General features: G+C 52.8%; 1 protein-coding gene across 1 annotated transcript in view; it reads right to left on the bottom strand.

The window, feature by feature from the left end:
* PPP1R16A (protein phosphatase 1 regulatory subunit 16A) overlaps positions 1-10951 on the bottom strand; it is a 30867-nt gene extending 19916 nt beyond the window's left edge. The window contains exons 1-2 of the mRNA XM_081953251.1: positions 10864-10951; positions 5370-6683 (exon numbers count right to left, since the gene is read on the bottom strand). Of these exons, the coding sequence (XP_081809377.1) occupies positions 5370-5622 (253 nt within the window). The 5' untranslated portion in view covers positions 5623-6683; positions 10864-10951. The remainder of the gene's footprint in view (positions 1-5369; positions 6684-10863) is intronic.
* Positions 10952-23208: the final 12257 nt, after the last annotated feature.

Genomic DNA, 23208 nt, shown 5'->3' with positions numbered 1-23208 from the left:
TAAATTACAGGTATTCCTCAACTTACTATAGTTCATTCAGTGACCATTCAAAATTACAACGGCACTAAAAAAAAGGGACTTATGATCGTTTTTCACACTTAACAACCACTGCAACATCTCCATGTTGACGGGATCAAAATTCGGCAACTGACTCACATTTATGACGATTGTGGTGTCCGAGGGTCACATGATGAACCCCCTTGGTGACCTTCGGACGAGCAAAGCCAGATTCACTTAACGGCCGTTTTAGTAACAACAACTGCAAGGCAGATTGTAAACTAGGGCAAGACTGCCTTAACAATTGTCCCGCTTAGCAACAGAAATTTGGGGCTGAACTGTGGCTGTAAGTAGAGGACTGCCTGTACTTAATACTTAACAAACCGAAGGAATCCGGATGGTCAATTCTTGGACGTGACCATTCTCTGGAAAAACGAAGGGAGCCTTGCGGTCCAGAAAGTGCCTTCCCAGAATCGGTGGGGACTTTTGCCCTCGCGTCCTTTTCATGCAACTGAATAAATGGGGAGACAAAACTCAAGTGCCTGAAAATGCCGCACTGCGCTAGTTGAGAGCAGGGTCTCCCGCTTGGGCAGGGGGTTGGACTAGATGACCACCAAGGTCCCTTCCAACTCTGTTAATCTGTTAAAGGGAAATGAAAAACTATGAGAAATTAGGATCTACATCAGGGACGACGGGGAACCTTTGCGGCACCGAGGGCCAAAAGGTCGCACAGAAACGTCGTACCTGGGTGCTCGGCAGCGTCTGCTCCAGAAAAGCTGAACGTCCGGGTTCGGTGTGCCCGAAAATCAGCTGGCCGGAGCGCATGCACAGGCCACTTTTCAGCACTGCAGTGTGGCGAACAAACCACAATCTGAAAAAGCTGAACCTCCAGGTTCTGGCCTGCATGGGCACACGATAATTAACTGGCCGGCGTGCGCAAAGCACAGCTGGGGGTCACCACGGGCGCCAGAAAGCAGGGAGACAAACAGGGAAGGCTGTGCATGCTGGGCAACATGGCTTCGGGCGCCACTTTGGGCAAAGGTGCCACAGGTTCCCCATCCCGGATCTCTATAGAAGAGCTGAGCATTGATGGACCATAATAACCTTACAGCGTCTGTTTCTATTTTTTTTAAAAAAAACAAAAAGCGCAGAGCCGCCAAAAATTATCTGACCGTAATGGGCACAACCCTCCTCTTGTATCCCGATGCCCCTGGGGAGGAAAAAGGATTAAACGTTGCAACACGGGCCGTGCAAAGGCTGCCCACCTCCTTGCCCATGTGCCTGCCCTAATTCTGGGAGATACATAAAACAAAAGGCTTCTTGTTTGTCCCCACAAAGAAATCACCGCCTTGCTTCCTTGGGGAAGTCTCTAAAATAGGAGTAAACTGTAATTATGTCTCTGCTCCATCCTCTACTTTCTTTCTTTCTTTCTTTCTTTCTTTCTTTCTCTCTTTCTGCCAGGCTGTTGGTTATGTTTGTTTTAATCTCCCTCAAAGGTTACCAAGGGAGGAGCAGGCAGGAGGAGGCAGCCCCGTCTCTGGCCTCGGAGGAAGGCAGCAGTTCCAGCTCTGTTTGTTTGTTTATATATATACATACATCCTGCCTTCATTATTTGTACAAATAACTCAATGAGGCACACATGCCTCTGATGCTCCTGCCTCCTCCTATTTCCCCACAACAACAACAACAACCCTGTGAGGTGAATTTGTGGGGGAAAGAAAGAGAGGAGTTAAGAGAGAGAGAGAGAAGGAAAGAGAGAGAGAGAGAAAGGAGAGCTAGAGAAAGAGAGAGAGAGAGAGAAAGAGAGAGAGAGAAAGGAAGAAACCTAGAGAGGGAGGGGAAGAGAGAATGTGGCGTTAGAGAAAGAGAGCGAGAGGTAAAGAAAGAGAAAGGAGGAGAGCTAGAGAAAGAGAGAGAAGGAAGGAGAGAGAGGGAGGTGGAGAGAAAGAGAGGAGTTAGAGAAAGAGAGAGTGAAGGAAAGAGAAAGAGAGAAAAAGGAGGAGAGCTAGAGAAGGAAAGAGAGAGGGAGGTGGAGAGAAAGAGAGGAGTTAGAGAGAGTAAAGAAAAGAGAGAGGGAGAAAGGAGGAGAGCTAGAGAAAGAGAGGAGAGAGGGAGTGGGGAGAGAGAAAGAGTAGAGTTAGAGAAAGAAAGAGAGAAGAGAGAAAGAAAGAGAAAGGAGGAGAGCTAGAGAAGGGGGGGAGAGACACAGAGAGAGAGACTGGTCCAAGGAGCCCAGATGGCTTTCATGGCTAAGGCAGAACTTGAACTCACAGCCTCTCACTTTCTAGCCCACAGCCTTAACCACTATGCAAACTGGCTCTCCTTTGGGGGTCTTCTAGTCCAACCCCTGCCCAAGGCAGGAGACCTTATAGGACCATCCCAGACAGGTGGGGCTCAGTGGTCGAAGGCAGCTCTACTCCGTTTTTACTCTGGGCGTAAATGGAGCATATATGGAAAAAATGGCATTTTGAACTAGTCCCCCCCCCCCCCCCAAAAAAGGCGCCGTCTGCCTGAAGTCCCTCGGCTCCACGGAGGGCGCCTCCTTTGACCAGCATGTCAGGGGGTCCCTGCAAAGGCACGAAGGGTTGCCTCGGTGGGGGCACCTTCGGAGACCTCAGCGGAAGAGGACAAGGGCCGCCGGGCGGGGTGGGACCACCGCCCACAGCCAACTCACTGCGGGACAATTCAACAACTCCATTGAATCGTTTAAAATAACTTGAAAACTTAATTTTGGGCCATCCACATGTCCCTTTGGCCCTTCTGGCCATCCTTTCTTGAGTGATTCTGTTCCACTCCTCCTTGGATATTAGTGGCAACGCTTCCCCCGTGGCCAGTTGTCCGGTGGCGAGGAGCCCTGCGAGGAATGGCGTAGGCCACTGATGGCGAACCTTCTGGGGCGAAAAGGGAGCGTCTGCACAGGTACACACGTGGGGCCCACAACCTGGAAGAGGAGTTGTACAGAGGGGGGGGGTGCTGGGAAATGAACTTCCGATTCCCAGGACATGCCTGCACCGCGGCCGGCCTTCTGCTTACTGGGGCACATGCCAGAAAACGTTCCCCTTTCTGGCACTGCCGCATGCACCAAGGCCAGCTGGGGGTTGCACACGCATGCGTGCCAGAAACCCAGAAGAGGAACGGGCATCGCCACACGTGCCAGGCAACAGGGCTCCTCTGCGTGAGACTTTGGGCACGCGGGCCATAGGTTTGCCATCACGGTCATAGGCTGTACCAGCTCTCGGCTTACAATGCCCCCGTGGGGTGGGGAAGGGGCTGTTTGACTAGAGAAGGGTTGGCTGCATGGAACCGGCCAGTCAGCCCCCTCCCCCCCCCCCGTTGGGCTCTCCTCAGCTCCAAGCTTGGCACCTTCTGAAATGGCTCCCTTCCACTCAGGGGGCGTCCCAGGCGGCCCCTCCCCAGAGAGACGGGATCCAGTGATCTGGTTGCCCTCCCTTCCAAAGGCAAGGATGACAACAGAGTGAAGGCAGCTGCGGAGGAAAGGGGAGGATTCCCCTCGGCCAAAAGGGAAAAGGGAGGCCACGCAGACGGGTCCAGAGAAGCTGCCGGGAAGGCAGGCAGGGAAATGGGCAGCTATGGCCAGGTGGGCTTTAGAAACACCTTCCATCTTCAAACCACAGGCTGGCTGGGGAATGCTGGGAGTTGAAGTCCACAAGTCTCGGCATTGCCAAGGTTGGAGCCCTCTGGACAGGGACAGCAACTGCGCCCCCCCCCCCCAACTTTTAATTTTTTTAAAAGACTGTCTCTAACTAGAAATTGCATCCTAAGTTTAATTCTTTTAAAGACGGTTTTGATTTTAAAAACAATGCATAATTGGGAAGCTGGCTGGCTACAAAGCAAGGCCCCTTCTAACAAAGCCGCTAGCACTGATGATGTTACCTAGTTGGGCAATGAAAGATCTGCAAGCAAAGCACCCAGCTGAGAGAGCACCAGGGACCCTCCTTCCAACCCTGAGCTCAGGTTCTCCTTCCCTGGTAGCAAAGCCCCTTCCTCCAGCATCAACTGGCAGCCCCCAGGACAGCCCAACCCTAACCCAACCAGGCCCCTCAGGCATGCTCAGGAACCGAAAGGGATGGGGGGCTGATGGGGGCTGAAAAAACCCACCTACCAGGGACCACAGGAAGAGGCTGCTGGGTCTAGAACCGTGATGGCAAACCCAAGGGGCACGCGAAGGAGCCACGTCGCCTGGCACATGACCCGTTGCCCGTTCCTCTTCTGGGTTTCTGGCTCAAATCCATGCGCAATGGTCCGCTGGCCTTTGTCCATTCCAGTGCTGGAAACTGGGAGGTTTTCCGGCGGGGGCATGTGCGCGGGCCAGCTGATGGTCATGCGCACCCATAACCAGAAGGCTGGGTGGCCAGTGCGCCTGCCTGTGTGGGAAACTGGAAGTTCACCTCCCAGTGTGCACGGGTGTGCGCATTCCCCCTTTATAACGCCTCTTGCAGGCTGAGGGCCTGGCGTGTGGGTGTCACAGACTCCAGGGGCGAAATTCCACTTTTGTAACTACCGGTTCTGTGGGCGTGGCTGTGTGGGCGTGGCAGGGGAAGGCTACTGCAAAATCCCCATTCTGGGGCCAGCCAGTGGCGGCATCGGCCTGTTTCCTGCTCCCGGTTCTCCTGAACCTGCCAGAACCTGCCGGATTCCCCCCCTGGAGCCTGCGCTCCCCTTTGGAAAGCTTCCCCAGCACTGGCCTAGAAGAAGAAGAAGAAGGGGCCAACAGTTGGAAAAGGTGGACGTGACACCCCCGGCCTTCCAAATATCAATGGAAAACTCCCTTTTTAGGACCAGTGATGCCCTAACTGTGGGTAGAGCCAAGGCCGGATGCCCTTCCTGAGGCCACACCGAGTTCACAGCAGACGCCACTCAAGGGGAACGCAACCATTCACGACAATTCCTTTGCTGGCTGTTCAAAGGGCCCTGAGGAAAGTTGGTGATGGCCATTGTTTCACAGTTACGACCTCTGTAGCCTCTCCACAATCAGGTCATGGCAATTCGGAGGCTGGGCAGGAGGGCCCGGGGTGATGGGACCACCCCCTTTTGACCAAACTGTTTGACCAACAAGGCCAATGGGGAAGCCAGTTCCCCTTAACAACCAGGTTACGAACTTATCAACTGCAGTGATTCATTTAACAACGGCGGCAAGAAAGGTCATAAAAATGGGGCAAAACTCACTGAACAAATGTCTCACCTAACAACGGAAATGTTGGGCTCAATTGTGGTCGTAAGTGGAGGACCACCTCTATTTCTTCCTTCCAACTGTGTCCAAAGGGCCACTGATCTGAGCAGGGAAAGCCTTGGGGGCCCAACTCTCTGGAGGCTCTTGGAACCTGCGCAAAAGGGGCGTTTCCCCCACCTACCTTCCTCCACATCGTTGCGGCTGGCAGCCTCCAGAAGCCAGACGTTCTCGGGAAAGACGACCTTCTTGTCCTGCTGGGCGGTCCTCCTCCTCTTCTTCTCCCCTTTAGCCCTCTTGCCCTGCACGTCCTTCTCAAACTGCGCCCACTTCTTCAGCTGCTGGGTGCGGCGCTTCTGGGCATGCTTCAGCCGCTCCTGGGTGCCCATCCGGGCAACCGCTGACATCTCTGCCAGCAGCTCCAGGTGGTCTGCCATTTGGAGATGATGGAGGGGGGCAGACGGGGCGAGGGGCAAAGAGCTCTCTCTCTCTCTCTCTCTCGAGCACCGAATCTTCAGAGGAGCCTGGCAGGAAGAGGGCGACACCCGGGCCGCTCAAAGGGCATCTTCACAAATTTGGGAGAAAGCTGGTTTTTAATCACCCAAGGGAGCCTATCCGCAGCCGGTGCAAAGCCTAACCTGTGAAAATGGGCACTCGGGAAAAGAAGGATTTGTGAAGTGGCCCTTGTGGGGGGGGGCTCGGGAGGCACTTTGGCTGCCCCCCTAAGGCAGGGTGAGGGGCTCCAGCCGGAGCAGGGAGGGGTCCTCCATGTTCAAAGACCCCCAAAGGCAACTGGGGAGAACAGCCAAGCATCAGCCCTTCATGCTTCAAGCGGCCAAGGCAGCCTGTGTCTCAGCCCCTCTTGATCAATCAAAGTTCCAGGGAGCCCAGTTCCCAGGTGTCCCCGTGGGGAGAGGGGAGGTCTGACTCTGACGGGGGTCTCCTTCTCTTTGCAACGCTCCTCCACTCTGTGTCTCCTCCGGCGTCCCTAAAAGAGGACTTCGGCGCCTGAGGGCAGATCCTTCTGAACGGCCGTCACACTCCCGAGAGGGGCCCACAGCCTCCCCCAGCCAGAGAAGGAGCCCCCGGCAGGACCTGCCCACAGCTTCATCTTCTTCCGTGCAGAATCCACAGCTGGCTGCCCATTGCAAGCCTCCCTTTGCTCCGGACTGCCCCGATCCGGCAGCTGCTTCAGAACAAGGTCCTCGGTGGGGAGGTCTTTCGCTCGCCTTCTCCCCACAAGGCACGGGCTCCCCTCGCCTCCAGCAACCGGGCTAACAAGTGGGCGGGTAAATAAACAGAAACCTCCGCCGACCTTCCTTCCTTCCTGGGAGCCGTCGGCTGCTTTCACGGGGGCTCTTCCACTCCAGCTGCTCCGGAGCACCGCGGGACAAACCGGTCGCCGGCTGGCTGGAGACTCCTCCCTTGGCGCGGCACTACTTGGGCGCTGGGCTGAGCTTCCCGCCGTCGTCTCCAGCCAAGGTCTGCCCGGGAAGTCCTGCAGCAGAAGAGGAAGAAGGAAGCTGGTCAGGCAGGGCTTAGAGGCTGCCCCACGCCCAGAACACCTAAGCCCCCACTGGGCCCTCGCCCTGCCTGCCTTCCTCCGGGATTAGCCCACGGGCAGAGTTGAAGCCAATGGCCCGGAGGTAACACAAAGCAGATCAGGTTACCAAAAGGGGGAGGAGGGGGCTCTTCTCAGCCCTGGGTCCCCTCCTCTTCAGACAGGGACCCCCAGCAATTAGGCATTTCCCGGCCTCTGCAGCCTTCCTACCTAATCCCCCTGGGAGGGGCTGACTGGGGCACCATTGCCTTGGAGCAAATTGCAGGGGGGAGTTGAGCGAGAGACTTATATAGGGCTTGGGGAGGGGGGGGAACTGTAAATGATTTAAGGGCCTGAGGGCCCTGAGGATAGGCAGCAGACTGGCCCAGAGCAATAACAGAATAACAGAGTTGGAAGGGACCTCTGGGGGTCTTCTAGTCCAACCTCCTGCTCAAGCAGGAGACAAATGGTTATTTAGTCTCTTCTTCAAACCCCCCAGGGATGGAGCGCCCAAAACCTCTAGAGCAAGGGTGTCCAACCTTGGGAGCTTTAAGACTTGTGGACTTCTACTCCCAGAATTCCCTAGCCAGCCACAAGTCTTAAAGTTGAGGGCAAGCCATTTCACGGATTAATTATCCTCACTCTCTGGAAATTCCTCCTGAGTTTTTGGTTGCTTCTCTCCTTGGTTAGTTTCCCTCCATTGCTTCTTGTCCTGCCTTGGGCTACTTTGAAGAATAGCCTGACCCCCAACTTCCTTGTGAAAAGTCCTGAGACCTTGGGAGACTTGCTGTCCTGTCGCCCCCAGTCCTTCCTCCCATTGAGCCAGTCAGACCAGGCTTACCAGCAGGGCTCCTAGTCCCTGTGGTCTGCACTTTTTCCTCTGGACCTTCAGATATACCATTTGGGGTGAACACCTGGGGTGGGTTGTTGCCAGTTTTACTACCAGTTCGCAACCCGGGCTCGTGCGCTGTTCAATCTCAATGGTTCTTCATGCATGTGCAGAACAATTTACAGTGAACTGTGCACACGCAGTCACTAAAGACCAAAATGGCCGTGGCCCAGCGGCGGCGAGGGAACCGGTTTGGGGGGGTGTGGCAGGCCTGGGTCACTGCTGGTTCTGCGACCCAGGCCAGAATTCCACTACCAGTTTGGCCGAACTGGGAGCAAGCCACCTCCGATGAAGAGCCTTTGAATGGTGTGGGAGTAGGAATGGATTCCCAGAGGGAACCATTTGCACCTCTCAGGTGACCCCAAGGACACAGGTAAACCTCCAAGTGGCCTCAACGACCCTCTAAATGAATGCAAGTGACCAGCTGCCTGCAAGGAGCATCAATCCTTCCCTTCCCCACCATCCAGGCAGAGCTGAAGAAGCTTCTCGGATGAGAAGCAAAACGTCTTCAAAAGAAAAAACCAGAAAGTCCAGCTGCCTCCTGGAAAAAGCACCTTTGGGACCTGGAGGACGGAGAATCTCTACAGACTGTCTGCATTGGGTGTCCTGAAAAGAGGACTTTGCAACTATCAGAAATTCTGCCAAAGCCTTTCCGATTCTAATGCTGACCTCAATTACAGAGCAGGGGGGGAAATGCGGACATGCAACGTTCACAAAGCCCTGGACATTAGTGGGGGGGGGGAATACAGGTAGCCCTTGACATATGACCACAATGATCCCCACATTTATCTTGCTAAGCAAAACATTCGTTTTTCCCATTTTATGACCAGTTGTTAAGTGAATCACTGCAGTTGTTGTCAGTGACACGGATGTTACCGTAAGTGCATATGGCTTCCCCACTGATTTTGCTGCTCATGAGGTCGCAAAAGGGGACCACTTGACCCGGGGACATTGTGACGGCCACAGGTATGTCCAAAGGTTGATCACATGACCAAAGGGATGCTGCAACGGTTGTAAGTGTGAAAAACGGTCATAAGTCCCTTTTTTCAGTGCCAAGGGTCCTTTTTCAGGAGGCAACTGGGCTTTCTGGCTTTTTCTTGGGAGACGTTTCGTTTCTCATCCAAGAAGCTTCTCCAGTTCTGACTGGATGGTGAGCAATGGAAGGATTTATAGTCCTTGAAATGACCAGCTGTCTGCAAGAAGCATAACTCCTTATGTTCCCCACCATCCAGTCAGAGCTGAAGAAGCTTCTGGGATGAGAAGCGAAACCTCTTCAAAGAAAAACCAGAAGGTCCAGTCGCCTCTTTGGGACACCAAATGAATGGTTATAAACCGAGGACTACCTGTCACGTGGCTGGGGAGTTCCTGTTAAAGGTGGCCTAGATACATTTTAAATCCGTATACATAAACATTGCTTCAGGTTCCAGAAACCGGAGACCTACCCTGCTGCTTCCTCACTCCACCCTGCATCTCTCCAGAGCCAGGAAGGCAGCAGGCAACTCCTAGCCGGCATCATCTGCCCATCTGCCACATCACCAAATGGCCACCAAAATCCGGCCAGACTCACTTGGGCCACAATGGCTCAGGAGGACGTAAACGTCCCCATTTCTTTCTCCGAGGACCCCCATCGACTGGGGTTTAACACGCTGATCGTGGCCCACCAAACGGCTCTTACAAAGGAACCGACTTAGTCCAAGTGCCATAAAGCTAAGATTCCTTACAGCCAGAATGGCTCACAGCTCAGCCTGTCATTAGGAGGAGCTACGACCGTTAAACCAGACCGAGCTAAACCGCAGAGCTACCCCAGAATTCCACCCCGGATTCCAATCCTAGGATTCCAATTTTTTTAAAAAAAATGTAATTGTACTTGGTTGCCACATAATCAGCTTACTGGGAAACGTTTTGGGAAAGTTCTTGATAAATATCTCCCATGTGAGCAAAGGGGGGGGGAAAGCAATCGGGGATTTCTAGTCCCATCAGAGAGGGGTGGGATTAGCTCTCCTGGAGCTGCTAATAAAAGCAGACAAATAAGCTTTATATGCAAACAGAAGACATTGGCACCCTCTGGGCAAGTTGCAAAACTGAGTTTTGCTGCCAACCTCACCCAACCCCCCCCCCCCCAAAAAAAAATGCACGCTGGTGCATAATTTCCTAAAACACCGCCTGCATTACAATGAGCATATGCCAGGGGTGTCCAAACTTGGGAACTTTAAGACTTGTGGACTTCAACTCCCAGAATTCCCCAGCTGGCTGGGGAATTCTGGGAGTTGAAGTCCACAAGTCTTAAAGTTCCCAAGTTTGGACACCCCTGGCATATGCAATACCAATTGCCTAAATCCCGGGGAAACAACGGGGCCTGGCCCTCTTTGGCCAACATTGGGGGCTTCCAGAAACGATGAGGCAGAGAAGGTTCAGTTAAAGCGAGCGACCCGATTTCTATATTCGTCTCCAGGCTCAGGGGTCAATGAGTTACAATCAAAGTTATATTCAAAGGGTCCTTTTGGTCCTCTCTGAGCTGGTTTTCTTGCAGACATTTCATTACCCAACTAGGTGATGACATCAGTGCTGGAAGGGAACAAAGTCTGAAGAGGGGAGGAGGAAGGGGGGGGAGGACTGTAGGGTCCTTGGTCCTCTCTGAGCTTGGTAGTTTTCTTGCAGAGGTTCCATTACCCAAGCTAACACTGATGATGTGACCTAGCTGGGTCATGAAACGCCTGCAAGAAAACCACCAAGCACAGAGAGCTCCAGGGACCCCACAGTAGTCCCCCCCCCCACATTCTCCTTCTCATACTCTCCACAAACCCAACTCCTTCTAGCACTGATGTTGTTACCCAGTTGGTTCATGAAAGGTCTGCAGGAAAACCACCAAGCACAGAGACCCCACAGTAGTCCTCCCCTCCTCCTCCCCATGAGTCCCACTCCCTTCCAGCATTGATGGAGGTTCCTACGTGGGTAATGGAGCTACAAATGTTCCCCTTTAAAGTTGCATTCATTATCATCACAAAGCGAATATGGGAGCCCCAGCCCCCCCTCAGCTTCCCAGTCCCTGCAGCCCCCTCCCTCCCCAGGATTGCTGGTGCTGCAGTCAGGTCTGGGAAGCAGCTGGCCAACCAAGACCCTCTGCCCCAGATCTCCCCTTTTTGAAACTCAGCCCCAATCCTGGGCCCAGCTCCCTGGATCTGATTTGGAAGAGGAGTTCCAGGGGCCACAGATCAATCATCGGGGGTAACGTTTGCATGCAGCACTCACTCTGCCACCCCGAAAGAGTCCTGCCTCTGTGCTCTTCCTCTGTTGCTTCTCCTGGCCCTGGGTCTCCTTCGGAAGCCAACTGATCAATGCACAGGAGCCCTGGATTAAGCCATGCTAGAAAAGCCGCGGCTGCGCCCATCTCACACCCACCCACCCACCCAACCGGTCAGGCAGTGGCTGCAGCATTCCTCCCCACCACCACCACCTCACACGCCATGCCAGGGCTCCCACGCAACCTGCCTCCGGTGGCATATGGTATGCAGGAACTCCCCGGCTCTTCCTGGAATCAGGAATGTGGGGAATTTGACAAGAGCAGGAGGAGCAACGCAGCAAGAGCTTTTCTTCGCTCTGCAAAGAGAGACCCACCTTCATTGGGCTTGCAGCCCTCGGGGGTCTCGGGGCCTCCTTCTAGGCCAGGTGGTCCACCCAAGGCCTCCTGGATGCAGCAGAGACCCCCAGGGGACCAGAAGGCCGGCCAGGCCTCCTCTCCTGGGGACCCCCACGCAGGAAGTCAAAGCCAGAACTGTTCTGAACCAACTGCAGTGGCGTTGCAGTTACAGGCCCCAGCCACTCTTGAGGGAAGCCCTGCAGCTGTTCAGCTGGTCACATGGGGGTTAAGTGAATTGACTTTGCTTGTCAGAAGGTCGCAAAATGAGACACCGCAACCGTCATAAATACGAGCCGGTTACCAAGCATTTCAATTTTCATCAGTGACCAATGGTCGTAAGGGGGGAAAACGGTCATAAGTCACTCTTTTCAGCGGTGTTGTAACACGGTCCTCGGATTTCCGACCTTTAGTGGCTTCCTACGAGTGAAGTCAGTGGGAAAGCTGGCAGGAGGTTGCAAATAGTGACCGCCTGTCATCCTCACTTAACAACCCGCAGCGCTCTGTTTAACAACCGCAGCCAAGAGGGCCAGTGTGATTGGATGATCTCCTGCTTCATGACTACAGTGTCATTTTCATCCCTTTGTTATTTTCCTAAGTAACTCAAGGCAGCAAACATACTTAATTCCCCTTCCTCCTCCTCCTCCTTTCTGCTCGGTGACAACCCTGCGAGGCGGTTGGGCTGAGAGAGAAAGAGTGGCTGGCCCAAAGTCACCCAACCGGCTTCCGTGCCTAAAGCGAAACTGGAACTCCCAGCCCGGTGCCTTGACCACTAGGCCTTGGCAACAGGAATCCCCCCCCTCAATGACTGTCGGTGGAGATGCTCCGTCATCCAGGTTGGCCCAAAAGCCATTTTTAAGGAGGCAACTGGACTTTCTGATTTCTCTTTTAAGACGCTTTGCTTCTCGTCCCAGAAGCTTCTTCAGCTCTGACTGGATGGGGGGGGACGAAAGGATTTATCTGCATCCAGTCAGAGGTGAAGAAGCTTCTGGGACGAGAAGCAAAATGCCTTCGGAGAAAAAAGAAGGAAGTCCAATTGCCTCCTGAAGACGCACCTTTGGGGCTCAATTACCGTCACTGAGGATTACCTGTACTACTGCTGAGCCAGGTGCTTGCCTGCCTTGTTCCCGTACACCGTGTCCTCCCTACCTAAGCGCTGCCTCTTGCATTTCTCACCACTGAGTGGGCTTTTCTTAGCTAGAGTCCAACGTTCAGCTTTATCGAGATCCTCCTGAATCCTCAGCCGGCCTTCGGAAGACTTAGCAACCCCCCCACCCACCCCCACTCAACGCAAACACTCTTCAAGGCCTCTGGTCTCTTTTGCATCAAAAATATCGCCTCATTTCCCCCCCCCCCCACCTCCATCTCTTCTTCAGAAAAGACCCAAAGTGGCACAATGTGCAGCACGCCAGATCTCCCTCCTCTGGGCATCCGTTCACCCAGTGGCAACTTTCCTGAAAGAGGGAGAGCCTGTAGGAAACGCATCCAAAGGAGCTAACGTCACTCGATTGAAAGGCTACATCTTACAATATATTAGGGACGCGATGCGGTGGCTCAGTGGCTAAGATGCTGAGCTTGTCGATCAGAAAGGTCAGCAGTTCGGAGGTCTGAATCCCTAGCACCGCGTAAAGGAGTGAGCTGTTACTTGTCCCAGCTTCTGCAGTTTGAAAATACGTCAAAAATGCAAGTAGAAAAATAGGGACCATCTTTGGTGGGAAGGGAACAGCGTTCCGTGCGCCTTTGGCATTGAATCATGCCAGCCACATGACCACAGAGACGTCTCCGGACAGCGCTGGCTCTTCGGCTTTGAAACGGAGATGAGCACCGCCCCCTAGAGCCAGGAACAACTAGCACATATGTGCGAGGGGAACCTTTCCCTTTAAGACTATATCAGGAGTCTCCAAATTAGGCCGCTTTAAGACTTGTGGACTTCAACGCCCTGGCTGGCTCCAGGAATCCTGAGAGCTGAAATCCACAAGTCTTCAAGTGGCCACGTTTGGGATATAGTAACAGAGCCTTGCAAGAATGAAAGTATCAGCCTCCTGCTCATCTTTTTTCCAGGGTATTTGTACTCCTGAGAAACTAGGAAACATCCCTCCTGAGCACCAGAAGCTTTTTCAAGGAGCGATCGGGCAGCCATTTGTGTGAAGTGGTGTCAGATCTCGTCTTGAGCAGGAGATTGGACTAGAAGACCTCCAAGGTCCCTTTCAACTCTTCTTACGTTGTTCTACTAGTCTTCCTCTATCCATTTTGCAGCTGTGGGCTATGAATTCTCTTATCTGACCAGTCCCATGAGCATCTCCGCATACCATTATAGCAGGGCTCTCCAAACTTGGCAACTTTAAGACTTGTTGACTTCAACTCCCAGAATCCCAGACTTATGGACTTCAACTCCCAGAATTCTCCAGCCAGCTAAATGCTGGCTAGGGAATTCTGGGAGTTGAAGTCCATAAGTCTTTAAATTGCCAAGTTTGGAGAGCCCTGTGTTACAGTTTTACAAGGCCTCATAAACCTGGCCACCTAGTAAAGCTCAACTGGTCAAATAATAAATATTGGTTATGTTCAAAGCCAGCAGCCTCACACGGAGCTCATATTTGCCTCCTGCAAAATCTAGGCCCAGCCACAGGGCCTCTTCCCCCAAAGAGGCACTTCCTTTGCCTGCTTCTGTCTCCAGTTACCTGGTCAAAGCCCCGCCCATCATGCTGGCAGAGGTAGAATGAGGACACCTGCGAGGAAAAACACAGCTTCCGGGTGTCAGGAACACCACCTTAAAGTAAGGAATTCTGAACAGCAACTCAGACCTTAATTGTCTCTGGTTAAATTTTCTAAGCAGAAAGAATCACTGGCGAAGGGAAGATCTAGGTTTCAGGTTGACTGTAAAACTCTGCCTAAGCCAGGGGTGTCCAAACTTGGGAACTTTAAGACTTGTGGACTTCAACTCACAGAATTCCCCAGCCAGCAGAGCTGGCTGGGGAATTCTGGGAGTTGAAGTCCACAAGTCTTAAAGTTCCCAAGTTTGGACACCCCTGGCCTAAGCACTTGGAAACAACCTGCCAGGAAGAGCTGCCCAGTAAGCGGAGGGGCAAAAATGCCATAACTTACTGCTCTGAGCAACTCAGAAGAAAAACTACTTTTTAAAAAAGGTGTCATAAAGAAAGCGTCACCCTAAAGCAAGGAACTTGGGGACAAGCTACCTTCAAAGGGAGGAGGTGACTTTGATCATCCACAAGAGAGCCTCCAGCTGAAGGAAGACCTTCATTAAAGGAGAAAATGAGAAACTAACACAACGCAGGGGATTCTGGGAGTAGCTCCTAAGAGTAAATCGGGGAGGTGCAAAATTTCTGGCCAAAAGCTGGTGGGAGAAAGCCGAAGAGGCAGCCCCCTCAGCAGGCGGGAGATAGGATGTTGGAGTCTCATCATTCCCATTTCCAGTTTCAACACCTTGAAAACCTCTGGGCGATAACGCACAGTGACCACCCGCCTGCCTCTGGCCAAGGACTGGAAGGCAGCTGGCACTTCAGTTTCTGACTGGGAGAGATGGGGGCAAAGGAAGGGAGATGGGCACCATGGCACCCTGAGTAAAGGCCCATTTAGATAGATAGTCCTCGACCTACGACCAAAATTGAGTCGAAAATATCTGTTGCTAAGTGAGACAGTTGTGAAATGGGTTTTGAGCAATTTTACGACTTTTCTGGCCACCGTTGTTAAGTGAATCACTGCAGTTGTTAAAAGTAACATGGTGGTTAAGTGAACCTGGCTTCTTCATTGACTTTGCTTGTCAGATGGTGACAAAAGGGATCACATGATCCCGGAACCCATCATAGGTATGAGCCAATTGCCAGGCGTCTGGGGATGCTGTAGCGATTATCATGTCATAAGTCACTTTTTCAGCGCCATATCGGTCACTAAAAGAACGGTTGCAAGTCGGGGAGTACCAGAAAGCATGCATGCACCAGAAACAAAAATGGAGCTCCTATGCTACAAACAGCAAGCGCACCAAAAATATTGCCTCTTCTATCTCATTCAGAAGCCATGGTGGCACAGAATGCAGCATTGCAGGCCAACTCTGTCGTCTGCCAGAAGTTCAATCCTGACCGGTTGACAGCCTTCCATCCTTCGGAGGTGGGTCAAATGAGGACCCAGATGGTTGGGGGCAAGAGGCTGACTCTGTAAACCGCTTAAGAAAGGATGGTAAAGCCCTGTGAAGCGGTATATAAGTCTAAGTGCTATTGCTACTCTCCAGGCCCAACACACACAACACACTGCCTCTGGGACACAACCCATCCACCAAATCAACTTTCATTCGCACTTTTTACTCAGGGACTATTCTGCTCCGGGGGTGGGTGGGTGGGTGGCAGGGGTACCAGCCACTGCCCTTGGATTTTTAAATGTTTTATTAGCTTATCAAAATATAAAATACAGACATGCAAAAGAAAATGAGAATAATGGGAAACGGGGGAGAAGGAAAAGTGTAGGTGAAAGGAAAAGAAAAGGGAAAGCATTGACTTTTGATTCTTTTTGGTGCAGTAGAATAAGGTAATAACATACAGCCTCAACTTTTTACTTTTGCATAATAATATCTGCTAGCCATTTCCATAACAATTATCCTTTCTCATCAGCAAAACAAGGGTTTCCTTTTTTCCCCACCGGAAGCACCAAGACCAAAAACGGTTTCCAAATAAAAACCAAATTGTGTTATTCTTTTCTTTAATCAAAGCCCATTTCGCCCTCTCTGCTAACTCCATGCAATTTGCAGCCATTCGTCCATGGTGGGAATCAAAGTGTCCTTCCATTTTTGGGCAGTGTTCTTGCTGCTGTCAGCATGCATATAACATCATCAGCCACTGCTCTTTGGAGCCTCTTCAAGCTGCTCTACCCCAAAATCTGAACAGCTCGTCCGAAGGAGAAAGGATCTCTTAAGAACAACTGCTCCAAACCCAAGAATTCCAAGTTGGCCTGGAAGCAGAGAGAGACAGAGAGAGACAGAGAGAAAGCAAAGCCATGTGAGTTGCCAACACACACACAACAATGGTTGGTATGTTTACCAAGGCCATTTGCAGGCTGCTTCACCCCCTGCTAGAGAGGAAAAACAGACAGAGCCATTAAATCAAGCTTGCCAGGGGATCAACCAATGTATAATCAGCTGAAATGGAATTGCTTGAAAAAGGGAAAAAGGGTTTTCTAATGATACATTTGCAGATCATTTGAAAGAATACGGTATAATTATACCAGTATAATTTAAGAAAGTTCCAAAAACCTACGTGTGCTAAATATAAATAAGGGCTTCACCCATATTTCAGAACTACCAAGAGAGTAAAGTCAATTAATCAAAGGATGAAAGCATCTGCTTTGTCTCTGCAGAGACTTGGGATATTTTATGTAAAATATTTTGGACTGATTGCACCAGAGGGCTCTAAGGTCTCTATGAGGAAACCAGGGACCTTTCCTAAGTTCCTGCTTGAGACTGTTCCTTGCTTCGCACACACTTGTGAGTCTGGCCCCAGCGCAGGGCATAATCCCTGCAGGTGCATTTCGCCAACTCAGCTCCCTCCATCCCTAAGCCAGGAACATTGCTTGGGGGTCCCTCCAGCCCCCAATAGTCCCCTGGAGAGACCCAACCCTGCTAAGGAAGGGTCAGCCCTGGGTGGGCGCTTGGATTGCTTGGGGGTCTCCTGCTCAAGCAGGGGGGTGGACTAAAAGACCTCCAAGGTCCCGTCCAACACTCTTACTCTGGCAGGTTGATTGATTAGTATCAGATCAAGCCGCCCAGAGTTGCCTTGAGGTAAGATGGGCGACCTACAAATTAATTAGCATTGTGTGTTATTTTGTATTTTTATATTTTCGTAGCATTTCATCTATATAGTTCTTTTTTAATATTGTAAACTGGCAGAGACATCCTGTGGTAAGGTGTGTGGCAAATAGATATAGAGAGAGATACGTAGGCAGGCAGGCAGAAAAACATACTGGTATATTGGTACAGATATAGATTAGCTATACAGATTTGAGAGAGAGATGGATGGATGGATGGATGGATGGATGGATGGATGGATGATGGGTAAGGCAGATGGGCAGATAACAGACAGAGAGACAGACAGATAAATTCTGGAATAGGAGGCCACCAGGAAACCCTACTGGGGTGACTCCCTCCTACCAGAGCCGACTCTCCAGCCCATGGGGCTGAGCCTCCCCATTCACAGCAGTACAAAGGGGGGGGGCAAGAAGGGGGCCTTCCGCCTAATCCAGTGGCGAGATCTCCTGGTGGCCTCCCATCCCGCTGCCCCTTCGGTGGCTCCTCCCCCACCCCCGCCTTTCCACCCGCAGGAGCCCAAGGCCAGGAACTGAACACCCTAACACATCACTGGGGGGCGGGGGAGGAGTCTTGGACTACACCCTCCATCATCCAAGCCGCTCCTTTCCTTTCAGGCCAGTGCTGGCGAGGGATGATGGGAATGGTGACCAAGCCGGAATCGCCGGACTGGGGAAGGTCTGGATACCCTCCTCGGGGGGAGGGATACCGGCGCCCCCTCGCCTCGCCCGCCATCAACAGGGCCAAAGGCGCCCCTCCTCAGGAAATCCGAGACTCCTTCCCCCACCGAGTGACCCCACCCCTGAGCTCCAGGCCCCTGGAGGGAGACCCCCGCCGCCCCCGCCTCGCCCCGCCTCGCCCCCTCACCGCGGCTCCACGCTGGCCTTCCCCCGAGGCGCGCGTCTCCTGCTAGGCCCGGCATCGCGGCCATGGCAACCAGCCACACTTCCGCCGCAGGCCGGAAGTGGACTTGTTTTCCCCGCCGCCGCCATATTGAGTGAGGTCAAAAAGGCTCCAGGAAGCCCGAGACGGGCAGAGCTTGGGCTGCAGAACCGCGGTTGTCCGCCAGATGGCGACCAAACGGAGTTGTCCGCTCTCTGGCTGAGTAAAGCGGAGGAGGATGGGAGTTGTGGTCCTACAACATCTGGAAGGCATCAGGCTGATTGGAGACTCGGCCTCTTATCTGCTGAGCTGCAAGGGGAAAGCCACCAAGGATTTCCCATGGGATCCATAATGGAGCTCGGTAAATGGATTGAAAATGCCCAATTTGTCTTGAGAAAATCTAGAACAGAACATGGGAATAGACTAGACTAGAATGGACAGGACAGGAGAGAATAATAACTTTATTGTCACTTTAAATCTACACTAATTGGCATACATTAAAATGAAATTTTGTTGCATACAGCTCTCAAAGGATCTCCAGCTCCAATATGCACTACATAAACATGACTAAATAAATAAATCCATATATAAATAAAGACAAAATTATGTATATACCCACATATATTATATGACACACAGAGAAACAACACAGTCTAGTTTGGATGTATACATTGTACATGGCGAGAAAACATTATGTATTAATGTTTATGTAATCTTCCGGAGTGGACCACAGCTTTTCCCTCATCCATCCCTCGGACATCCACTTGGGCAGAACGGCACAGGGCAGGGGTCTCCAACCCTGGGAACTTTAAGACTTGTGGACTTTGCTGGCTGGGGTATTCTGGGAGTTGAAGTCCACAAGACTTAAAGTTTCACAGGTTCGACATCCCTGGTATATAGGGTCTCTTGCTTGAGCAGGAGGTGGACTAGAAGACCTCAAGGGTCCCTTCCAACTCTGTTATTCTGCATGAGCAGCTTCCCAGCTTGTGATTTCTAAACCAAAGGATTAACCTTCCACCAGATGTTGCTAAAAAAGATCTTAAGACATTCCAGGAATCTTCAGGATTACCTGAGGTTGATCCCTCCATGACAACATTATTAATGAGTCCATGAATGAGTCACTTTTTTATGCAAAGCTAAAATCCTCACCAGATTGTCCAAAGAAAAACTGGAAAGCATGAAGTTAAATCTTTATTACCGGTATTATTTATGCTCTGCCACTCTATTCTGAAATAGCTCCTCTAAGAAAGAAAAGGGACCTTTAGATCTATGGATCTAAATATTTCCCAAAGATGTATTGGCTTATTTATTATATTGATTGATGTTGCCACCTAACTCACAATTGCCACTCTGGTGACAGACAAAGCAAAAAAATAAATAAAAACAGCAATTACAGATAGTCCTTGACTTACAACAATTAATTTAGTGACCCTTCAAAGTTACAACACTGAAAAAACTGACTAATGACCGTTTTTCATACTTGCAAACCTCCCTGTGGTCAGGTGATCAAAATTCAGATGCTTGGCAGCTGACTCATATTTATGACGGTCGCAGTGTCCCACGGCTAGGTGATCCCTTTTGCGACCTTCTGGCAAACAACGTCCATGGGGAAGCCAGATTCGCTTAACGACAGGGTGACTAACTTAAGAACTGCAGTGATTCATTTAACCAGTTTGGCAAGAAATATGAAGCAAAACTCACCTGGTAAATGTCTTCCTTAGCAGCAGAAATGTTGGGTTTAATTGTGGCCGTAAGTCGAGGATTACCTTCGCTCAAGGAAAAGTGTCCCAGGACAAAGCATGGGAAAGAGAAGCCCAGGTGAAAACCTAGAACCACTCAAGCTCCAGGTGCCATTTCTTGGTGAAGCATCCATGCCTTCAAGGAATTCCTCAACACCACCAGGACTAGCACCCCTCCAATCTCAGGAAGGCCCTGGAAGTCCTCCGGTCGCCAGTCCTTTAAGTGGGGCTCCTTGGGGCTCTCTGAGCTTAGTTGCTTTCTTGCAAGCGTTTCATTATCCAGCTAGGTAACACCATCAGTGCTAGAAGATACAAACCCCACTCCCTTTTGCCACTGATGATGTTCCCTAGTTGGGTGATGAAACGTCTGCACCAGGGGTGGGTTCCTGGTGGCATTTACTCCCAGTTCGGCACATAAAATTGCTTTGCAAACCGGCTTTGGCTTTGGGCAACGCTGCCCCAAAGAATGCCAGGCTTCCCTGTGGAAAAGGAAGGAGAGAATGCAGCGTGACATGGTGGTGACATCACAGTGCTCAGTGGCAGCCTGGGAGGAGGGCAGCAGCCGGGTCCCCCCCACCCTGGAGCCCTTTGCAGGCGCTGGGGCTTCCTGGCCATCCCCCATGGCCCACGCGGGGCGCCCCAGGGGCCCTCAGTCCCCAGGCCCCTTCAGGAGCAGGCGAGACCGGCTGGGAGCCCCCCCAGGTGGGCATCTCCCCTACGGGGCCGAGGAAGAGGAGGAGGAGTGGGAGACGGACCCGGACTTCATCCACGAGGCCAGCCGGCCATGGAGGGAGCGTGAGATTTCGACCGCGTCCATCATTTCTGGTAGGCGGCAGGTGCCCGTTGCATTCAGGCCTCCGTCGGCCTTTATTTAGGGGGAGGGGTGTTGGTGGAAGCTGCCCCTCCCAGGCTGGGCTCAGAAGCCAAGCAAGCAAGCCAGCCCTGCGAGGTAGGATTCTGAAGTCATGAAGGTCAGGAGTAAGTGATCTGGGTGGGCTTCTCCCCTCCCTCCCTTTCTCCCTGCAAACTAAGGAGGGATCTGGTCTCAGACTTTAGCCAGGTTACCTCCTACTGCAGATAATCTGAACGTTTTATCTGCAGTGATTCCCTCAACAACAGCAGCAAAAATACAAAAAGCTCATTGAAGAAAAGGGCCTTGAAGTTCAGCCGTGGAAATTGTGGTCACAAGTCCAGAATGAGCCCATAAGGACTCTTTTCGTCCCAGGGCGTCATTTACTGCTTGACCAGCTGCCCTGAAGGACAACTCACAAGTGCCCCAACTACTCACGTCTTTGGGTTCACACACCTTGCCCTAAACCAATGTTTCTCAAACTTGGCGACTTTAAGTCCTGTGGACTTCAACTCCCAGAATCCCCCAGCCAGCATAGCTGGCTGGGGAATTCTGGGACTTGAAGTCCACAGGACTTAAAGTCGCCAAGTTTGAGAAGCACTGCCCTAAACCAACGTGTGGTTTGATTGCCTTTCCTTAGCCCAGGATTATGGGAGTTGAAGTCCAGCCACTCTAAAGTTCGGCTGAGTTTGTGCGTCGCATGGATTCCGCCTGGGCCTCAGATGGGGAAGCTCAGCCAACCAGAGTGGGGAACGGGATACCGGCTGCGATGAGTCCCCACGCCCGTTAGGCTTTTTTCCATGGTGGTTTGTTCCCTAATCAGGGCAGGGGGAGGGGGCAGAGTTCAGCTGACCCTGGCAGACCAAGGGAGCTAAGCAGACGTATCGGAAGGGGGAATAGGTTGGCACCAGCAGGGCGGCACGTCTAGGAACGTCCAAGCAACACGCCAGAAGAAACCTTGGAGGCTCCTCTTGCAAGTCTCCAGGAGTTGAGTTGACATCGGAAGTAACAAAGTGGTGGGAATTAACTCTCCTAAGCACGTCAATTCCAGCACGATCTTCGCACCAGAGAAGGGAGGTAGGGAAGGTTAGGGGTCCATCTGCTGAGATCCAGAAGTGCCTTCTCTGGGGTGGCTCCCTCCCTCCCTGTGGAACATCATCCCTGCAGAGATAGGATTGTGCCGTCCGTGGTGCTCTCTGAGCTTCCTTGTTGTTGATCTTTCATTACCCAACCAGGTAACATCACCAGTGCTAGGAGATGAGGTGGGCCCCTCCTCGAGCCTCTTCCAAGCAGCCCTGAAGACCTGGCTTGAGCAGTGGGTTGGAGGCCCCAGGGCGATGTGGGGGCCATGAAGTGCTGGCCAGAGGTGGGGGGGGGGAGGAGGGAGTTTGTTGGGAGGGATATTGGAGTTCTGTTTCGGTGAGCTGGCAAGAGCCAGTCAGTTGGGCAGCCATACAAATATTCTTAATCAATACATGGATAAAAATCTGAGGGAGCTTCCAGGAAGATACCCACCTGGCCCCTTGGAGGGCCCCCATTCCCAGCTGGAACAGCAGCCCCACACATCTGGGGAGCCCCGAGGGCCAATAGCCCCCTTACACAAAGAAGACCCCGCCGTGACCTTTGGCCTCTGCTTGGCTTGCTTTTAGATCTCTCCAGATCCATCCGGGACCTCAGCCTCGGGAGCTCCAGCCCAGATGGCACCAAGGACGGCGCCGACCACCGCAGCCACCGCCTGCTCTACCGAGATCCGGGTGGGAAGCCGGAGAAGGTGGCAGGAGGCCCCCAGCAGCCCCGCTGTCCCCACGTGCGTTCCTCGCCCAGCCTGGGCATTGAGCGCTCCTCCCTCTTCCACCGCAACGCTGCAGAAAAGCTGGACACCTTCTTCTCGGAAAAGCTCAAAGCTTGGGCCAGTGACACCACGGAGGGGGCCCGGGAAGAGCCCCCCGGCTCCAACCCGGCCTGGAGGGCTGCCCAGAACGGACCCACCAGCCACCAGCAAGGAGCTGGAGGGCAGAATCCCCGACGGGCAGCCCACGGACACCTGGCGACGGAGCAGGCGGATGCTTCTCGTGACGATGGCCCCGGGTGCAAGCGCTGTCTGAGATGCCCCGGGCACAGGGCGGTGGGCAAAGGCCAGGCTTCGGACGGTCTCTCCCACCAGCCGGAAGGCAGCCGGCTCTCCACCAGCGGCAGCAGCTCGGCCAGGATCCTGCCCCAGTGCCGCATCAGCCACATCCAGCACTGCCGAGCGTGCCAGGCTTTTAATCAGGACAAGCCGGGGGGCAAGGGGGGCACCTGGGCCCCGCTGCAAGAGGAGGAGGGGGCCAGCACCAGCCTTTCTCCCCAAAAGGACATGGTGCGGCCGCCTGGCCAGCCACAGGTCCCCGACCGAATCGCCAAGGTGCAGCAGTGGCTGGAGCAAACCCCCCTGGACAGTCGCCCAGCCCCCCATCGCTGGAACGAGAAGCACAGAGCCCCCCACCGGGCAAGACAAGGGCCTCGGGGGCAACAGCCCGTCTATGGCTGCCCAGCGCACAGGCAAGGAGAGAGGCGGGCCCCAGAGGCTGCCGGAGACCACCAGAGTCGGGGGGTCCCTGCTGAGGCCAGACCCCCGAGGAGAAGCCGCCATGAAGAAAGTCCCAGGCATCCGGTGAGGGTACCGCCACTTCAGAGAAAATGG

Source organism: Natrix helvetica (genome assembly GCF_964273705.1).
Source record: "Natrix helvetica genome assembly, chromosome: 4".
In the NCBI taxonomy this organism is placed as follows: domain Eukaryota; kingdom Metazoa; phylum Chordata; class Lepidosauria; order Squamata; family Natricidae; genus Natrix; species Natrix helvetica.
Note: the sequence above shows the minus strand (reverse complement) of the source record. Positions and strands in the feature narration are given on the sequence as shown.